The sequence below is a fragment of the Montipora capricornis genome, chromosome 1, assembly GCF_036669925.1.
Source record: "Montipora capricornis isolate CH-2021 chromosome 1, ASM3666992v2, whole genome shotgun sequence".
NCBI lineage: Eukaryota > Metazoa > Cnidaria > Anthozoa > Scleractinia > Acroporidae > Montipora > Montipora capricornis.
The window spans coordinates 866,891-888,094 of record NC_090883.1 but is presented as its reverse complement, the minus strand read 5'-3'; the positions used below and the strand labels follow the sequence as shown (position 1 = coordinate 888,094).

General features: G+C 40.0%; 1 protein-coding gene across 1 annotated transcript; it reads left to right on the top strand.

Moving 5' to 3' along the window:
* The first annotated feature begins 9,916 nt into the window (after window positions 1–9,916).
* Window positions 9,917–19,571, top strand: LOC138050337 (trichohyalin-like). Its single transcript, XM_068896694.1, has 4 exons — window positions 9,917–10,018; window positions 12,248–12,317; window positions 15,171–17,401; window positions 18,416–19,571. The coding sequence occupies exons 1-4, from the start codon at window positions 9,917–9,919 to the stop codon at window positions 18,623–18,625; spliced, it is 2,613 nt and encodes an 870-aa protein (XP_068752795.1). The 3' UTR covers window positions 18,626–19,571.
* The last annotated feature ends 1,633 nt before the right edge of the window (window positions 19,572–21,204 follow it).

Sequence of the window (21,204 nt, the reverse complement as noted above, 5' to 3'; positions counted from 1 at the left end):
GAGAGAGGAGGAGCTACAACAACGTATCACTGATGAATTTGGAGGTAGGCGGAGACACATGAATATAACGCGAAATCGCCTAAAATTTGTTCCGGAAGTTCCCTTTTTTTCCCTCTAAATATCTCCCCGGATTTTTTAGTAAATGTCCAGAAAATATGTATGTTTATTTCCTTGAATAATGCAGCCATAACCTAACAAAATATAAGGCAATACAGAAATTCAACGGTGTCCTTGTAAGGCATTCAACAAAACTCTAAACAATTTTACTTCAATTCGTCCTTGGATTTCATTTCCCTGTACGGCCTACAGTCTCTAAGAAAGTTCCAAGAAAAGTTACTGACTGTTTACTCGGAGCAATGTGGCATATATAAAAAGGAGAATTCTCCTGCATGCGATTACTGCAGGCCCTTATGAAAGGATTTGTTAAGTTTATTTGAATTTCTGTGCCTGCAAGTAGCATTTAACTTAAAAATTTGTTTTCCTTCTCCTTTTTTCTGGGGAAGAAACGTAACTTCAATAGTTTTTCCCTCAAAAATTATAGATATTACAATTTTTTTTCTAAATATCTCCAGATTTTCCAAATATCTTTAAATCTTCCAAATATCTCAAAAAATATCCGGATATCTGTTTCTAGATTTGCTTGAAACGCAGTTAATACAAGGGGGGAGGAGAGAGGAGGAGCTACAACAACGTATCAATGAACTTGAAGGGCAGTTAAGACAAAGAGGAAGCCAAATGGACTGGGTGGTAAACAGAAGTCATATCCAAATATATCTTGCAAGGTTAGTCTCGGGATGCATTGTTTTGGGACTACTTTGCTTTTTTTCCTATTTTGAAAATGAAGTGGTTCACTGCAGTATTGGCCTGAGATCCAATGCTCGGAGCAAATGTGAATAAACTATCTGTGATCACGTTTTTTGCTTGCCTGTTTAAAGGGGATATAGCTTTTGAGAGGACCCAGATGCTGTTAACCCATACACCCTAAAGAGGCCCCAGTTAAGGAACAAAATAAACTTGCGTTATGTCAGGAGGGAAATCAATGGGTTAAATGCAAAAAGATGAAGTTGTTTTGTCAGAAATGGAGACTGCATGCAGGATAGGGAATAGGGCTTTGGATATTCAAGCCGATGACCCGGGTGAAGTCCTGCTTTATAAACTGACTGAATTGGCCGGTTAGGCATTCTCACGATTGGACGGCAACAAGCACGTAGTTGAGGATAACGCGGGGAAAAGAATTTCTAGCGTCAATTTCATGCTCGTTTCAGCTATCTCCGACAATATGAGTCCAATATGACGGGTAATCTTTGCACAATTATTTTTTTAAAAAATCGAAACGAGTGCATCCGGCTCATTCTGAAACGTTATTAAGGGCTGAGGAAAATTGTGGAAGAAGGTGAGCATACCCTGTTGTTTTAACTTTAAATAAAACTTTTGCATTGCAAGAAGCCTTTTTAGAAACTATTTTGTATTTTAGTGAGACAAAGTGTTTTAATTAATTAGTCTATTCATAAAATTAAATTATTTTATTCTCCTAATACTAGCTATCCCAACCGGTCTCATTAGCATGAACGAAATACAAAAGAACATTAAGCTTAAATTTGAGGCGTGTTGGTCAAATGAAACTGAGCACAGACAAAAATACAATTCGTTGGTTGCCATTTTTGAATAGGCTCTGTGACATTCGTTCGGGTTGTTTATATTTACAGCAATTCTGTTGTTCGTTTCGTTGCATGTACGAACAGAATTTAATAAAACAAGCTCAGAAGCTTATACATATTTACACGGTGAATGTAATAAGGTGTAGGTGTGAGGAAAGGTGTGATGTATAGGTAATGGTTACATTGGTTATATTCTGCTTTGACACTTAGACGATAATCGAATACATTTTAGTCGCTAGGGATGCCTGGTTGTAATTTTTTGCGGCATTTGTTTATAGGCTGACGTGTACAATTACGGTGTTTTCCTTTGTGAAATGAGTATCAGACAAGAAGCTGATCAACAACAGCTTGAGATGCAAATAGACAGTATAGAAATACATCATCCGCATCCCAAAATAAGCCTTCTCTTAAGAAGCTGTGTTAACGAAGATCCTGGGAACAGGTCATCTATGGACGAGATTATTGAAGAACTTACAGACTGTTCTCGACCAACTTATATTGAGGAAACTGAATGACTGAAGAACTAGACTACTAAAGCCAGAAGGCGATAACCCAGAAGTGTTTACTGTATTATCTGAATTTGAAATACGGGCCCCGTCAGGTTATGGCCAATCAGCTTGGGCCTGATGACCACAGCCCCTCTGATTGGTCAGATTGGTCAACCAAGTACCCGTAAGAGAGATTGCTCGTGTTTAATGCAAAATCATGCGTCGTGCAAGGAACACAATACCGTTACGTTTTTTGTCGCAAAAATCTGGCAGCAGCCGTCGTAAAATAGACACAGAAAACTGATGGGCTACAGTTCATTGCAGATTGAGACTTTTCGGTTATGGACTTCTCAGTGCTAAAACTCAACATGTAAACGTCCTTCCTTCACTCTTTTGTTGCGACTACCGATGCTACGCGAACGCGAAGGGTAAAAAAAGCCCATCCATTGTAGGAGCTGTAGATGTAGTGAAGGGTGGAAGGGGGGACATCAGATATCAATTGGTTTCTAACCTATATTATTCTGAATATTCCACGGGAGCTGATTATCGCTGGGAAGTTATACGAAGCACAGAAATTGCACCACGGTAAATATGTCTAAGGTTATAAATGTGAACGGCCGCATCTTCTAGACCTACTTTGCCGAGAAAACCCTTGGACACTCGTTCGAAGCGGGTGCTAAACGAAATTTAAAGGGATGGCCTGGACTGAGTGGAGGTGCCTGGTGGCGACAAGATGGCTGAATAAGGTAGCTCTGAATAGTCTCCCATGAAATTTTTAAAACTTTGCTGATAGTTCTAGCTCGGATTGCTAATTACTATTCTATAATAAAAAATAGGGGTCACCGAGTTCATTTTTGAGATATAAGCAAGTAAAGACGAAATATAGAGTGGTTTGGAGAGTTTTCATGTTGATATGGTGGCACATTACGTCACAATAGTGAGCGCATTTTGTTAAGCAATAATTGGTGTTTCATATGGTACCATAACTTTGCTGTTACGTGTTGTAATGACAACCCTTCTAATAATTTTAAGAAGGTCTCTTAAAAGTCGCGGTGAAACTGGTTCCAGCCACCTAAGTGATAACCACTAAAGGAATTGACTTTAATGCCTAACAAACTCCAAAAATGTGAAAAAGAAAAGCCAGCCTGAAATGAAAATGTTGGCAGGGAGAAACTTTATCTCCACTATTAACATATTTCTTGTTGTTTTATGTCAATCAATTTCGTTAGTCCCTGTCCGCACAGTTGTATTTTTGAATTTAAATTTATCTGCAACTGAATAATAATCACTAACTGCTTACCATGGGGTATTCCCGCTGGGAACTAATTTTTGCGGTCTTCTTTTCAAGCAGCAAGATTATTTTCAACTTCTATTACATTTCTTTGGTAAAAAAACTCCTTAATCGTCGCGAACGGGTGGAAAAAATGTGGCATCCTGAGGGCCTGTGTAAATGGTGTCCCTTCGGATGACCCGTTCGAGCAAGTTTAACGTGACCTTTTAGTTGACTGCTTTGTGTTCGTTCCTTGTGCCTCAGAGACTGGAAAAGTATTGACTTTACCTCCTATCGTTTTCTTTAGTTTGTAGCAAGGTCCAATTACTTTTTCTCAATGCAAAAATCACAATAAACGATCTTTTTCACCCCAATGTATGACATATAGTGACACGAGTGGATTAAAAGCCATTTTTGATTATATTAACGGGAGTAAATTTTTGCGGTTTTTAATTTTGCTGGATTTTTTTTTCTGCCGGAGCTTATTTTTGCGGGCAAAATCCCCAAAATAAAAGTGCTACACGGTATTGAACGTTCGCGACAGTATTCTATCCTGAAAAGGTTTTTTGAACACGACTGTGTATTGAAAAAATAGCCTGCGAGAGGCAAATTAACGAGCGGCGAAGCCGCGCGGAGAATGGAGAGGAGTGCTATGAAATACCTCCCCATTCTCCCCGGCGGGTGGGGCACTTCAGGAATTTCTTGGTGGGGATGTGCCGCTGGGACCCTGGAACCCTTAGCCTATATCAGAGTTAGTTCAGCTGAATTTTGCTACCCTATACTAGAGTAAACTCCCACCGATTTCCGTCTAAATTCCGATTCTTGACAGTTAATAATATCCAGAGGTGTTTCATGATAGCCATTTATTGACACTGCTGAGGCTGCGTTACGTAAACTTAAACTTTGGCGATTTGATTTTTTTATATTCTTGAGTGGGAATTTCTGGTTTCCTTAGTCTTGATAAAATCTTCAACCGACTGGTCAGTTTCGTGAAAAATGATAGCGGCGGAAATTCTGCGTCTTCTCAACAACATTCAGCCGGCTCATGTTTCTCAACAGCAAGTCCAAGTGGCACCCGTAGAAGGTAAGATTTTATTATAACCTCGATTTTCATGTGATGTTTCTACTAACTTCAAACGAGTTTTTAACACCGTCTTAACAAGGTTTTACTGTACACGTTTTATTACGTACCTTTAAATATCCAGGTTAATTGTAAAGTACGCTATTGTGACTAACGTGTATTGCTGGAAGAGAAAGTAACCCCTGAGTGAAGTGGGGTTCCTATGCTTTATTTAATTTCCATCTTGTTTTTCTTGCTAAATGAAAAAACTGAACTGAACGAGCTAGAGCGAAGTGAAGTGCAGCAATAGTAATTAAAAGGCTGTTTGTATCAAGAGTGAACAGTGACAAACAACTGCTCGACAAAAAAAAAACAAACAAAACAAGTTCATTTGGGAATAGGTTTTCACAAATTGTATCTCTTTATCTAGAAATGGAGGGCGATCCACACCCGATTGTTGTTGCAAGCGAGGAGGAATCACTGCAAGATGTAAGTCTTGATATCTTTGTAAAGAGGCCTGGAGACGCGTGTCACTTATAAATATCAGAAACGCTTGCATTTAAAATTGTCGCGTGTCAGTCCTATTCAATGTCCAAATATGGTCAATGCGCGCGCAATATTCGTCGCGCCTACTCAACAGATATCCTGCAATATACGTAATTTTGTGTGTCGCGGAGAAAAATGGTAATTTTTCCAGCTTTTTGTTTCCAAAAAAACCTAGCAAATTGTGCTTTGTCATCAATGTGTTGAATAATAACACCATTATCCTGCTCAATCTTGAGAAATATCGCCTGATGTTAGCCAACTCCGCCTACGGCCACGTCGTCTAAGCATGAGGTGATACTCCGCGCGATTTCGCAGGATGATGGTTAAATATATATATAACAGTTGTGATTTATATCACAACACGTGATAAATGCATTACTTTACGTAACATATTATATACCTAGCACCACCACTATATATACCTAGCACCATTCCTTCCGTGATATACATTAGGCAAGAATAGTGGATACTGCTGAAGATAGGGGATTCCAGGCTATTTTTAGACTGATTATAGATGATTTGTTAATTAGCCATGAATTTTAACACACTTATCGCTTCATCTTTCAACTTCAGGTAACGTTGCTGTTGAGCATGCACGTGATGATGACAGTAGCGTCGAGTTACCTCTCAGACCTATCGCCGAACTCAGGTTCTATGAAGGGGGCATGACAAAAGGAATATTCACAGATGAAGCGGCTAAATTTCTTCTGCAGCAGAGTGCAGACCGCACGTATATTTCCACGCATATTTCAACAAACATTTCTAAAAATACCGTCTTTTTGGTAGACACATCAAATCTCTTAGATGTTGCAGATGTCAAATGCGATGACCTAGGTGCCTGGCAATGCACGGGCTCCCCAAAGTTTTACTACTCGACAGACCAAGATGGCAACTTTCACAAACACGAAGACCCTGAACATTGTCATGCTAATCAAGCAGGGGCACCCAACGTCAATTTTCGGAAAATATCTGTTCGGAAGACAATTTCATATCTAGAATTTTCGGAACATTTGTTGTAAAATGTCTTGCTTGCCTGCCTCTCCTAGGATTTTCGAACATCTGAAAAATGGTATAATTGCCCCTTTTTAACGGATTTTTATCCTTAAAAGGTCACCTAGAATTTTTGGGAGCCTTTTTTCTGGCTAAAATTTTCGAAAAGGTAAGTTTTGATCCCTATAATTTTCGGATCACTAAACTTTCAGCTAGGAAATCCGAACAGATGAAAACTTTTTAGGGGATAAAAATATGCCTATATCTACCGTTTAAATACTAAAATACGTTTAACAATGCTATATTTAAGTGGTTTTGAACTATATTCTCGTTGGGTGCCCCTGATCAAGTGCTGTACATCATACAGCGTCAGTATTTCACTAAAAAAGCTTGCCTTCGCTGCGAAAGTCGCTGATAAGTGCAAGACTGGCAGCGTCTACAATGTCTCAATCCCTGATCGTAGTGCAGTACATAGTTGGGGATGGCGAGCAGATCGTTAAAGTTAAAAGTCACGGAAACAGTAAAGGGGTTGGAATGCGTTCCTTCAAGAGAACAATGAAGAGCACCCGGGATTCTGTGAAATTGGTAGCTACAAATCAACCTTTTACAAATCCATGTTTTACAAATCCAGTCTATGTTTTACAAATCCAATCCAGTCAATATTTTACAATATGTGTCTCGAATCACGTTCCTTCTTTGCAATGCGCATTGTACAAAATAGCGATATCATTCACAGCCCAAAGGTCACGACAACAACCGTTACGTACTCACGTTTCTCTGGCAAAGCTGATCCCATGACATGAGTGTTCCATAATTATAGCATAATTTATGCGTCTGTGCCCCTTTCGGCATTTCATTTTACACGCCCAAAACAGACTCATCTAAACATCAGCTCGCCCCATCGAATGGACGAATCGCAAGCTAAGCAGTACAAGGTAAAGTCGTGTTATAAAGTATGTTTATTCCTTTAGCGACCACACATATATCTATGAATACCCCTCTATCGTTGGCTGACACAGTGAGTCGTCTAAATGACGTGATTTAATGATGTCGCATGATATCTTTCGCAATCTGCTATGTTATTCTTTATCCACAAACTAAAGTGTTCCTTAGACCAAACGTAGGGACACGAGTTTTCATCTTATTGCTTCCGTCCCACGAACGGACTTGACTTCCCGGTTGATTTTAAAGTGCGAGCATTCGAATTTTTTTTCTAAAATTTTGACAGCAAGAAATATGAAGCTTTAGAAACAGACTGACACAACCCATGGATTTGCTGTGCTTTCACAAGTATTTTGACGAGCCATTTCGCAAACATGCAACATTTTAGGATCAAAATTAATCCCCGTCTCCGGCACAAATTCCTGGAAATAGAAACATCCATGGGAGCTTTCCTTCTAGCTTGTTAAGAGGCCGTCTTTCACAAATTAAAACCTTTAATATTGCTCATGATGCAGCTTGTGAGTTAGAAACGAAAGCTCCTGGCCTTGTTTTTATTTGCTTGTTCTCCCAAGAAAAGAATTAAGTCTCCATGTAAGAATTTATTCAGAAAGATAATATCTGAGTGTCGTCTCAGAGCATCTTCCGTCTGGTCGATTTCTGAAACCCTTACTGTTTGCGTTACTAAGCATGGAACCAAGCCTCAAAAGGACTTACGCTTCTCCGAGGCGGGAAAATTAATTAACGTTCTCGTGCTGCTCTATTTTCTTCTGTATAAAGTAATTTGCATTTTCTTGTGTTGTACAACAGCTTTTCAGGAGTTCAATAGGATCGTACGAAACGGGATTTCGGGACCTAAACAACTTCCGGGTATTTCAGGATGAACCGTGTAAGTCATGCAATTTCCGTAACCTTTGAAAACTATTAATCGCTAATTTTACGAGGAAACATGCAATAACTTGTTTATCACTCGAGGGAAAAAATGTTTTACAGATATAGAACTTTAAAACAATCCCCTTCACATTAATCGGCGAAAACCCATTTAATCTAAACCAGTCTCAAGGGCATGAAGGAACAAGCCTTGAACTGGCGAAGAATCATATTTTATCCCACTGTCTGACACACTGATGATCTTTTGTCGAATTCTCAAAGCTCTCATCAAGAAAGACTGAGGACCTTCTTTTGGTTCCTGAGTCAGGATGGTTAACAGTTGGTTCAGCTCTTTAGCATTCTTTTCGTGAAAATGGAATCGAAAGATTTTCCCCGTAATTTGGGCAGAGTAAGATCAACGATGTTCTCCAGATAAGTCCTCAATTACAGGCCAGATTGTACAGCTTTGGGCACAGCACTAACCACTTCTTCATCTGTGTAGCCCTTTACACTCCCTGCTTATCTTTTTGGCCTGGGTCGCCTACCATTCCCTGGATCTTGAAAACTCTTCGAAGGACAGCAATATAGGATTTTAATGGTGTCGCTACTTTGAATTCATTAAGCTCTTCCGATTTCACTTTTCCTTCCTGAGCTTAAGGAATCTTTTTTAAACTGCCTTCTGCTTAGAATCTAGTTTAGTCAGTTCTGCCTTACATTTTCCCGTTTTTTCCTTCATTTCTGTTTCGACATCCCTGTACTTTTCTTCTAAACCTTCAAGCGGTGGTGGACCCAAATAAGCCATTCATTTGTTGAGATAATCAATTTGCTCATAACCGGGCAGTTTCTTCCACTTTGCATCTGATCGCTTGAATAATAACTATTGATTCTTTTTTGTCGTTATCTTTTGTCCGACATACGTTGACTACACAGCCGCAACAAGCAGGTCCCACAAATTTCGATAAGAACATTGTCGGCTCACCAGTTCTCCTTATCCACACTTAAGCCAAAATAAACCAAATTCTTATCCATATGTTCTCCCGGACAGGCCCCCAAAATGTTACACGCAAAAACTGAAAAACGCGCGTGTGTTCACTGGTTTATTTCACACAAAGCATCTTCTCAAAAAACAGTTCATAAAAAACTGGATATGCTCAGCCAAAAAGCATATGTATATGTCTGACGTCACCGTTTACCAGTCTTAAACGTCGAGCCTTTTTCGTGCGCCTTACTGAATATGTATGTTTTTCACACAATCAACATATTACCTTTACAGCAGCTCGCATTCGTTTCAACGCTTTCAATAAATTGTAATATTTGGAACAAGAATTAGGTTGTTTTAAGTCGAGATCTGAAAAAAAATGATTTCTTTTGTTCTGAACTTATTCGCGTACCGTTTACTGCGTATTCTTTCGCAACAACAAGACTTAGTAAGTACGATTTTTTAAACCAAGCCAAAGTTTCACACTTCGTTAAAGTTTATTCAAGTACCACACCTTATACTTCCCTTCTTGTTTACAACCTGCAAAGCAGTTTAGTGCTTTCGCAATCTCTAAAACCTTCCTTGCTCTTTTAGGTAATCATTTTTACATTCACATTTGCGTCATCTTGGTTAAGGATGGAACGTTCAAAAACGTTTTCAATTCTATTAACAACCAAGACTTTTTTGTAGGAGAAGCGTGACACTTCAAAATGAATAACAAAATAAAGTGATTTAAAATAAATATCAAAAAGTGTCAGTTCTTTTTTTTTTAATCACAGAAGTTTCAGGTGTAGAACCCTTCTTCAGGGTGAGGAAAGCTGTTGAAATGCGCAATGAGAAGGAAGCGCGCAGATGATTGGTGTTGCACGCTTGCATCAAGTCACTTTTAAATAAAGTTGAAATTGATGTTAAGTCCATCAGGCTGTACAGTTCCCAGCTGGAAAATTAACTTCACTTCACGTGGCTTCCTTTGGACATCTTTGGAGGCTAGTACCGTGGCATAACTGCAAACCCGTATCCGGATATCAGAAATACAGTGCAGTGTTGTTTCGTATACTTCGTATATGTTCGCTAAAACAACTGCAGAGATTCCGTCCGGTTTCAGCGATATAAAGAATGATAGGACATCGGTCAGTTACAGGATATGCAGTATACGGGATTACTGGACTGGCAGGTCTAGGACCTCGTATCTCAGTCTCAGGACTGACCTACGCACAGGTATGGCAACGTGAATGTTGACATACACGTGAGCCACTCAGCAGTACGTGTGTGGTCAGTTGATTGTACAAATAAGTTTCGTAGGCTGAGATCCTGTTTGTATGCTACGACAGGTGGTTGCGAGAAGATAAGACGGGTCGGCTGGTTGATAGATAGAATACGGAAGTTCTGAAATAGAAAGTGTTTGATTTTCTTGTTGAAAGGGTAGTATACCAGAACAAGAGGTACTCTGTCAATGGTGCTGACCCCCGGCTCAGATGGGCGTAGGGAATCAGGATGCTTGATGGTTGTGATCCTCCGTAGATCCTTTTTAAGAGAAGCACGAGATTAACCACGTAGGGAGAAAAATGTAAGTATCTCATGAGGAAGTCATCATCGTTAGAGAAGAGTCGACGAAGGCGGAGAAACTGGTTGAATGGGATAGCACGTATTCAGTGTACAGGAAAAGAGGGGACATGAAGGTAGTTGTGAGTATCCGTGTCCTTGAAGTGGATGGAAGTTTCAATCTGCGATCCGCTTCAGCCATTTCAAAAGTTCAACGTACGCGTTCGTTTCAACGATTTAAGAGCAAAAGAGAGACTGCTTGCAGTCTACATCAAAAGGCGTGTGACCAGCTTCCATGTTAACATGAACTTAAAGCAGATGAGTGATCGATTTGATGGCTTGAAGGCCTTTTTGCTGTTTAGCGTTAAAAGGTAAGCGGCAAATCATCCGAGTCACAACTGTCATGCTGATTAATTTGACTTTTTGGCTATTTTTATTTATTATTTATTTATTTATTGATTGATTGATTGATTGATTGATTGATTTATTTATTTATTTATTTATTTAAGCATTTAACACTTCAAAATATACAAAGCAGTTCTGCCCGCAAATAACCAAAGCGAGTCGAGGAGGGCCGCCTAAGATAACAGCAGTCAGTTAAGCATTGACTAAATTACTGTTTCCAAGATGTATATTATTTCGGTGTCATTGTAAAGTTTCTTTTAGAACACGGGTAAAAGTGTCCACTGTAAAAGAGTTGTCCGTTTCATTTTTTGTAGTCAAAAAGCCTCTGTGGAGGTTAAGCATAACTGTCTTGCGGATTTTACAATACTCGGTTGGGAAATAAGAGCATTTTCTCTTCTCCTGTGATGAAAGCCTCAAGGAACAAAAACTGCTTAATTTTTAACTTGCTTGTTTGGTTGTTTACCTTTGCTACGGTAACAAAGCAATCACTAAAGTTTACCATGGTAATTGATATTCACATGATAAAGGTTTCAAAGACACTTCTATTTTACCACCGTTTTCTATCGCGGCAAACCAAATGCGCATTTGTCATGGTTACTTTGAAATATGTTTAACGTATTAGCATTACTTTATTATGCTAAGAAATGGATGAGTGTGATCTCAACTATTGTCGTTATGGTAAATTACCAGCATGGACATAAAACTGAGAACAATCGACATCTATTGTAGATTTTTGTTTCAAACAATAACTTTCGTGGATTTTCGGGCTATTCTTTCTTCCACAGGTAAAGGTACAATATCGTAGTACTCGCCGGTGACTAGATACAACAGAAATTTAAAAGCCATGACTCTTCAAGGTTCAAGTGCTTGCATTATAAATTGAGTGCAATGACATTACACATTACACATTACACATTAATATGGTAGACACATGCACGTTTTGCGGGCCAAGTTTTGGGGTCTTATGCTCATGCATACAAACCCCCAAGTCAGAGCCAGATCTTGATTGTCAGTCAGTCAGTTTGTCACTTTGAGGACGCGATGACACGTGACAGATCTCCGAGAGTATAAATGGTCTGGCAGGTAAACTGGGTACTGGTAATTGCAAGTCAAAATTAACTACACTTTCCTGCCTTGAAACGGTACCATGGCTGGAACATCAGTTAACAGTAAATGGCCATTTGTTCGCACCAAACATCTAATAGAACGTTAACTGTACAGATTATTTCAAATAACCAAAATATTGTTCAAAGTAGAATTAGTCCACAAACTAATATCTTGTATTTGATGGTATATAATAGCAGTAAGTGGCTTTGTTTACCATCATCCACACCAAAGATTGGTTCATTTGCTTGACTACAGTCAGCGCACATATTGAGTGTTGGATCAATGATAACAAAATATTGTAGGACCTGAATTTTCGTCCACATCATCACCTATATCTTTAGGTATTGCTAATGCTGTGTGTATCATTAATGTTTATTTCTGTTCATCCTGTAGATGCTGCTAGTCAAATTGTTGGATTCTCAGGATTCATTGGACTATGTCTACAAGTTTTTCCTACAGTGTGGTAAACTGTTTTAATCAAATGGCTTTTCCCGGCACCACCACCTCCAGTTATAAAATAAATTGTCTCAACATTTTCTGACTTCAGGCTGTCAAGGTTTTCATTTTATTTCTAGTCCATGAAAGCACCCTTTTGTAAGCTTTGCGTTGCATTTTTAATTATTAATGATCTAACTGATTGACGTAATTGGTCGTCAGATATTTCTCTTGGCTGTTTATACATTGTTATTACTGATGGACTGTGATTTCCAGTAGTTTGGGAATTTGCACCAAGCTCTGAGGGTACTTGTTCATTGAACACCTTATCTACTGATCATTCATCTTAGAATTCTGGTTGAATTTCAGCATTCTCTTGATCATTTATAAGATCATATGAATGTACGACAGTGCCATGCTTGTTAAGCCATTCTAGTGCTTCTGTTACTAGTAAACAGCTGATAGAGATGGTGTAGTGTGCAGCAAAAGTTGTGTAAACTTTGCAAATGGCAATAACAGAAAGATTAGCGGCAAGTCATGGATGTAAAATTCTGAACAGGTCCTGAAATTTGAAGCATACTTAAGGACGGTGCCTACTATTGTTATTGCGCATACAGTACGTTCTGCGCATCTCGAGATTACTCGGATTTCCTATCGGTTATGCTTAGCTTACTAATACAGGGATATTTTTGCGCAGTTTAAAACTATGCAAAGAAGGAAGATCCTAGTAATAACTATCCAAAAATAAAATTGGGGGCAACCATGCATTTTTCAGAGATAATTAAGCTCTAATTTGAGAAAAAACGCCGTCCATTTCTTTGTATCTTAAAGGTTTTTACAAATATTGTTTATGAATTATATTTGAAGAATGCGAGGTTGCCCCCAATTTCCTCTTTGGATTTCAATAACACTTGTTAAGATCTACATTTCCAGCGTTATCATAAACCTGGGCAAAAATACCTTTGAACTTGTAGGCGCCGTCCTTAAGGAACCCATTTCACTGCTGCATTGTTACGGCAAATTTTCAACCAATCTCTCATGGTAAAAGTGGGACCGCAGTACCAAATTCTATAAGGGCTGAATGGAGTTAAACTAAGCATTGAGACCCCAAGTACGCATTGCGGGCCTATTTTTTTATCTTGGCTGCGTTTTTCACTTTACCTTCGTAATTTTTTTTTTGGTTTGTTTTCATAGCAACGGTAGCAGGAATGTTGGAAGTTGTTTTCCAAATAAAGGGCACTGGCTTTAAAGTGTGTCTATTCGGTCACTTTTATGTAATGTCCCTGACTTCAAAGTATATGACGAGAACAAGTGACCTCGTTTTAGTTAAGGAGGTTCGAAAGGTTTTTAAGCTGCGCGCGCGTGTAACGTACACACGTCATAACTAAGAAACACTTGTCAGCTGAATGAATCAAATCTCCATCAAACGTAGCACGCACAACACACCGGAAGTGAAAATACGCCGTAAAATCGCGCGAATCGGAAATAAAACCTGCGGAAAAATTGTCGTTATCTCGAAATTTCCTTGGTGACCTATCTTGATTTTTCCAAGCACGTATCATTGACGATGGCACTTCAAGAAAAAAGTTTCGGGGAAGGTTTTCTGTAAACTATAAAATGAACACTATAAAACGCCCTTTTTCGATGTATCCTAAATTCTACTAGATAACTTTTTGTCATACTCTCTAAGAAGTTATAGAATTTAGGGAGATTTCCAACAAAGAAAGAAATAACGGTAGGTGACCGACTTAGTTTTTCACATAATTTTCAAAAACTAAAAGTTAGAGGGCCTTTTTTGGATCTGGTGTGTTGCCATGGTAACCGATGTGACGTCGTAAGTGCCCTTAAAGTATTACCTACCAATAAAGTTGCAAGGATATTTATAGTTTGCCTACAGTATGAAATATCCTTCTTTGGTATCTTTCATCGGTTCAGAAAGACTAAAGCAACGAAAAACCCTTTCGAGCCTCCAACAATCACACTAATCCATCGCCTGCGAACGTAGACCTATTTCCGGTGTTCGTTTCTCTGGGCCGCCGGAAGCATGTCTACGTTTGCGTGCTAAATAATCCAGAGTATTAGCCATTTGGTCTTTATTTGGTTTTCAGCATTCTCGTAAATGTTACGCAGGGAATTAGTGCTACTGAATTTTGCCATGTTTTGCCGGCAGATAACGCTCGCCCAAAAAATCATTTATTCTGCTCGAAATTCTGCCAAGCCTACCACAGCGCACGCTCAACAGAAAAAGGACTTTTTCGTCGCATAAGTTTTTTTCTTTCGCGGGGAAAGAAAATAACAGCAGCAAAAACAAGAATGTGATGGGTTAAAAAAAGAAACATTTTTCTAGCATGGCAGTTAGAGCTTGGCTTGCGCTGTCATCTTTTGTTTATACTGGTTATTACAATTTTTTCTTTCTTTAAGGTAGTAACCAATTTTTAACTGACGGCCGTCAATATCGTCAGAAAAGCATGAGGAAGAAGATAAAAGTGCTTTAGTTAACACCCATGGGGCAGAACCTTGGAAACCATTTGTGTCTAGATTTACTTGGAGGGCAGTCAAGACAATGGAGGAGGAGAGAGGAGCTACAACAACGGCGGAACATTGGAATCCACAGAGGAAATAGAAGGGTTGAACCCGCTTCAGAAGGGCTGCAACAACGTATCAAAGAACTTGAAGGGCAGGTAAGACAAAGGAGCAGAAGAGAGAACGAGCTACAACAACGTATCAATGTACTTGATGGGCAGTTAAGACAAAGGAGCAGAAGAGAAAAGGAGCTACAACAACGTATCAATAAACTTGATGGACAGTTAAGACAAAGGAGCGGAAGACAGGAGGAGCTACAACAACGTATCAATGATCATGAAGGGCAGTTAAGACAAAGGGGCAGAAGAGAACGAGCTACAACAACGTATCAATAAACATGAAGGGCAGTTAAGACAAAGGAGCAGAAGAGAGAACGAGCTACAACAACGTATCAATGTACTTGATGGGCAGTTAAGACAAAGGTGCAGACGAGAGAAGGAGCTACAACAACGTGTCAATGAACATGAACGGCAGTTAAGACAAAAGAGCAGAAGAGAGGAGGAGCTACAACAACGTATCAATGTACTTGATAAGCAGTTAACAGAAAGGAGAGGAAGAGAGAAGGAGCTACAACAACGTATCAATGTACTTGATGGGCCGTTAAGACAAAGGAGCAGAAGAGAGAAGGAGCTACAACAACGTATCAATGTCCTTGATGGGCAGTTAAGACAAAGGAGCAGAAGAGAGAACGAGCTACAACAACGTATCAATGTCTTTGATGGGCAGTTAAGACAAAGGAGCAGAAGAGAGAAGGAGCTACAACAACGTATCAATGGACTTCATGGGCAGTTAAGACAAAGGAGCGGAAGAGAGGAGGAACTACAAGAACGTATCAATGAACTTGAAGGACAGTACATGGAAGAGGAGGAGGTACAAGAACGCAGCAATGAACTTGAAGAACAGTTCATGGGAGAGGGGGACTTACAACAACGTATCAATGACCTTGAAGGGCAGTTAAGAGAAAGGAGCGGGAGAGAGGAGGAGCTACAACAACGTATCAATGAACTTGAAGAACAGTTCATGGGAGAGAAGGACCTACAACAACGTATCAAGGAACTTGATGGGCAGTTAAGACAAAGGAGCGGAAGAGAGGAGGAGCTACAACAACGTATCAATGTAATTGATGGGCAGTTAAGACAAAGGAGCGGAAGAGAGGAGGAGCTACAACAACGTATCAATGAACTTGAAGGGCAGTTAAGACAAAGGAGCAGAAGAGAGGAGAAGCTACAACAACGTATCAATGAAATTGAAGGGCAGTTAAGACAAAGGATCAGGAGAGAGGAGGAGCTACAACAACGTATCAATGAGCTTGAAGGGCAGTTAAGACAAAGGAGCCCAAGAGAGGAGGAGCTACACCAACGTATCAATGAACTTGAAGAACAGTTCATGGGAGAGAAGGACCTACAACAACGTATCAATGAACTTGATGGGCAGTTAAGACAAAGGAGCGGAAGAGAGGGGGAGCTACAACAACGTATCAATGAACTTGAAGGGCAGTTAAGACAAAGGAGCGGAAGAGAGGAGGAGCTACAACAACGTATCAATGAACTTGAAGGGCAGTTACGACAAAGGAGCGGAAGAGAGGAGGAGCTACAACAACGTATCAATGTAATTGATGGGCAGTTAAGACAAAGGAGCGGAAGAGAGGAGGAGCTACAACAACGTATCAATGAACTTGAAGGGCAGTTAAGACAAAGGAGCAGAAGAGAGGAGAAGCTACAACAACGTATCAATGAAATTGAAGGGCAGTTAAGACAAAGGATCAGGAGAGAGGAGGAGCTACAACAACGTATCAATGAGATTGAAGGGCAGTTAAGACAAAGGAGCAGAAGAGAGGAGGAGCTGCAACAACGTATCAATGAACTTGAAGGGCAGTTAAGACAAAGGAGGGGAAGAGAAGAGGAGCTACAACAACGCGTCAATGAACTTGACGGGCAGTTAAGACAGAGAGGAAACCAGATGATTCCAATCGACTGGGTGATAAACAGAAGTGATATCCAAGTTACAAGTCATGAACTTGGAAGAGGCGCATGGGGAGTTGTTTATAGGGGGAGATTTCATAAATGCGAGGTTGCTGTGAAACAAATGCACGAAGAAATTTCAGGATCGCACAGGCGTGCGTTTGAGCGTGAAGTGAACATGGCATCTAGATGTCGCCATCCTTGTCTGCTTTTATTTATTGGCGCGACAGCCGATGAAAGGCCTTTGCTAGTTACAGAACTCCTTGAGTGCAGTCTTAGGAAAAAACTGTTCACTACCGGTAGCCCACTGCCTGTAGACAATGAGCGAGTTATCTCTTTGGACGTGGCAACTGCGCTCCTCTACTTACACCAGAGACAGCCAGAACCCATTCTTCACAATGACGTAAGCAGCTCTAACGTGTTGCTATGGAGATCTGTTAACGGATGGAGGGCCAAATTGTCCGATTATGGCACTGCTAATTTTGTCCGTCGTAGCACTATAAATTATGCAGGGGCACATGTTTACAGTGCGCCTGAGTACATGACGGAAGGCAGCGTATCTTGCAAGGTTAGTCTCGGGATTCATTTTTGCAACCTCGTTCCGAGGGTTTTTAACCGCCGAGAGTAGGACGTCCTTCTCTCGGTGGTGAAATGCCCTGGGGGATAACTTTCTTGTTCCTATTTTGGTGAGGATTATAAAAATTAGTGGAACGAGATTTACCAAAAAAAAACAGCAACAACAAAAATGTCTTGCAAGGTTAGTCTCGGGATTCATTTTTGCAACCTCGTTCCGAGGGTTTTTAACCGCCGAGAGTAGGACGATTTACGCTTGATGGTGAAAAGCTCTGGGAACGTGGTTTGCATTTTGGGGGACTGCTTTGTTGATTCCTGTTCTAGTAAAGATTAAGAAATGAGAGCGACAAGATTAACCAAAGGAAAAAACATACAACGACAAAAAACGATAAAACGAAGTGGTTCGCTGCAGCAGCGGACTGAGATCCAATGCTCGGAGTAGAACATGACAGATGTGAATATACCATCCGTAATCACGTTCTTTGCTTGCCTATTGTTTTTTAGTGGACCTAGATGTTTCACCCCAAAAGCGGCCTCAATTGTAGAGAAAAAATGTCTGACGTTAGAATAAAATCTTCAAGATTCATTCTCAGGGTGGAATGGGTTAAATGCAACTGTACGAAGTTCGATCTTTGGTTAGAACTGGAGACAGCTTGTTGGAATAGGGGATAGGGCTTTGGATATTCAAGCTGATGACCTGAGGGAAGTCCTGCTGCGTCCATTGAGTGAACTGGCCAGTTTCGTATTTTTACGATTGGACGACAACGAGAGCGTAGTTGTGGTTAAGGTGGGAAAAAAATAGCCTCAATTTCATGCTGGTTGCAGTCCAACCGTTAGGGTGAAAACTGGGCGATATTTTTTCGGTAATCTCTAAGTCTTGAGATGTATTAATATAATGGTTGCCCCCTTGAAGTTGATTTTTTTTTAAAATGCAGATTTTTAAATCAGTTAGATTTTCTTTTTGGACGCGTCCCCACAAGCTTTAATTTTTTGCTGCCTTTGTTTACAGGCTGACGTGTACAGTTATGGTGTTCTCCTTTGTGAAATGAGTATCCGACAAGAACCCAATCGAGAACAGCTTGAGATGCAAATACAAAGGATAGAAATACATCATCCGCATCCCAAAATTCGCCCCCTCGTAAAAAGGTGTGTTGACCAAGAGCCAGGGGGCAGGCCATCTATGGACGAGATTATTGTAGAACTTACAAATAGTCCTTGACGCACTCACATTGAGGACTTAATGATAGAAGACTAAGGCTAAAAAAAGAAGCCCATAACCGAGAAGTGTGGATCTCTCTCATTTAGCCTTGGGAGTCTACTGTATTATCTAAATTAAATAGGGGTCCCGCCAAATTATGACCAATCAGATTGAACCTGATGCCCACATCGCCTACGTAGCCGTACTTAATACTCATGGGTCGCGCAAGGAATACAATATCGCTGCGTTTTTATTTTTATTTTTTCGCTGGAAAGTGACACGAACCAGATAATTCGCACAGTAAATATGTCTGCATCTTTCAGGCCCTGGATAATACTAGTTCAAGGTGGGTAAGCGCTTTCCGAGCCAATGACCCAATACCCCGATGCTTATCCCCGATTTCCGTAGCATTGAGCGACTACGAATATTTTTAACTCCCCTGGATGGGATGCTAGTCCATCGCAGAGTTACGCGGTACCCATTTATACATTTGGGTGAAGAGAGGCCTCATGGGAGTAAGGTGTTTTGGTCAAGAACACAACACAATGTCCCCAGCCAGAACCCAAACGCAGACCACTCGCTCCGGAGTCGAGCACACTAACCATGAGGCCACTGCGCCCGCTACTCGTTCACAGCGGGTGCTCAAATGAATTCAAAGGGAAGGCCTGGGCTTGGTGGCGGTAAAATGGCTGAAGTAGGCAATTAAAGGATTTTGAAGGGCAATGCCCTTGCTTGATATTTTCCTGCATGTCCCATGCTCAAGGATCCTCCTTATTGTTCGCGCGCAGAAAGAAATCATTGTTGTTTTTTTTTTTCATTTTTAAGCAGCGATCCGTGGAACAATGGCAGGTTGAAATACTCTACTCTCCAATCGAATGTACGGTTAAGGTGGTTCAAACCAGTTTCAACACTTTCAAGAGACCTTTTTATTAGAAGGATTGACACTACGACACTTAAACACGTAACATCAATGTTATGGTACCATGTGAGACATCAATTATTGCTGAACAAGATGCAGTCCTTTTTGTGACTAAAGTTACCATGGCAACAGGACAGCCTTGCAAAAGCACCTTACATTTTGGCTTCAGTTGCTCATATCCGTAAAACGACCTCGGTGACTCTCATTTTTAATTGCACAAAAGTGATCGGCAGCAAGATAAAGACTCAGCAAAGTTTAAAAAAATTCTTTTGAGCAGATTTAGAGCTATCTTAAATTGTCAAGGTGGCTCTGACTCCACTCCATAGAATTTTTTAAATGTGCAGAAAGTTTATTATGGCATGCTAAGTATAAATTTCAGAAATAACAAATGGGAGTCTCCGAGTTCGTTTTGAGATATGAGCGGCTAAAGCCAAAATATGGGTTGTTTTTGCAGGGCTTTCCTGTTGCGACGGTGACTTTTATGTCAGACAAATGACCGAATCTTTTTCAGCAATAATTGGTCTGATATGGTACCAGAACATTGCTGTTAAGTGATAAAGTTTTAGTGTCAATCCTTTTTATAAGAACGCTTCTTTCAAGTGTTAAAACTGGTTCCAGCCAATAAAAATTGTTAAGCTTCACGACAAGTATTTGAAGCATAGTTTTTAAATTAATGGGATTTTTGCGTAGCTTTGATTCCTTTCGAATGTAACGACATAATTTACGCAAAGTTGCATGCAGGGATTAAGGACCTTTAAGGCGTATAGACAGGTTAACTCTTTGCTGGCTATTTCCGAGCAACACTGGTTATTTCTCACATGTGAAAGTTAGCCTTACTTAGGCTGTAGTTTCGTTGTTATACCCACGAGACACAATGATACAATATAATGATTTGCTATTAGTCTCTCCCCCACGGGGCTTTTCAGGACTAATTTTACAATACTTTTGTGAGGGACTTTAGCCAGACTGCTTGTTACGCAGTTTACAATTAATTTTTATGGAAGTGAAAGATGCTCCCGTCCAGCTTAGGTTAGTCCACAACACCGGGGACTACGTCCTACAGTCGAACAGTGAGTGAGTTCTTTAACGTCCCATACTATTTAATTTCCAACAAGGGTTATGAGACGGGACCTCCGGTTTACAGTCCTTATCCGAGAAGACTTGAGAGTCTAACCTTTTGCAGATGTAATTACAAAGGCAGCACATTCTCCTCAGTTATTTTAAGACCCTGACTGTTAGTCCGGCCGGAGTCGAACTCACGACCTCCCGCATGACAGCCCGATGCTCAACCAACTGAGCCACCGGTGCGCGGTAGATATCTTAGTATATATCTTATATATATAGTAGTAGTTGGGCGTGCGAGACCATTTTTTTCAAATGGTTTACATATTGACTTTTTCTATGCCATTCCATTTTTAACATTCTTTTTAAAATAAATATTTTTATTTATTTTAAAATTTACCACAAAAAAATATTGTCAAAAATTATTTCAAATCTTTATCAAATCTGTTAAATATTTGTTTTGCTTTCGATGAATATGCTCTTTTTGGATTAAATCGTTTTGTTAATAAATCAGTGAGACTCTTGTCAGCTTTATCTTCATAAACAATTTGACCTCTTTTACGTTCTTCGATAATCATTTTATTTTAATAATATTGTTGATTTTATAAGCATTTCTTTT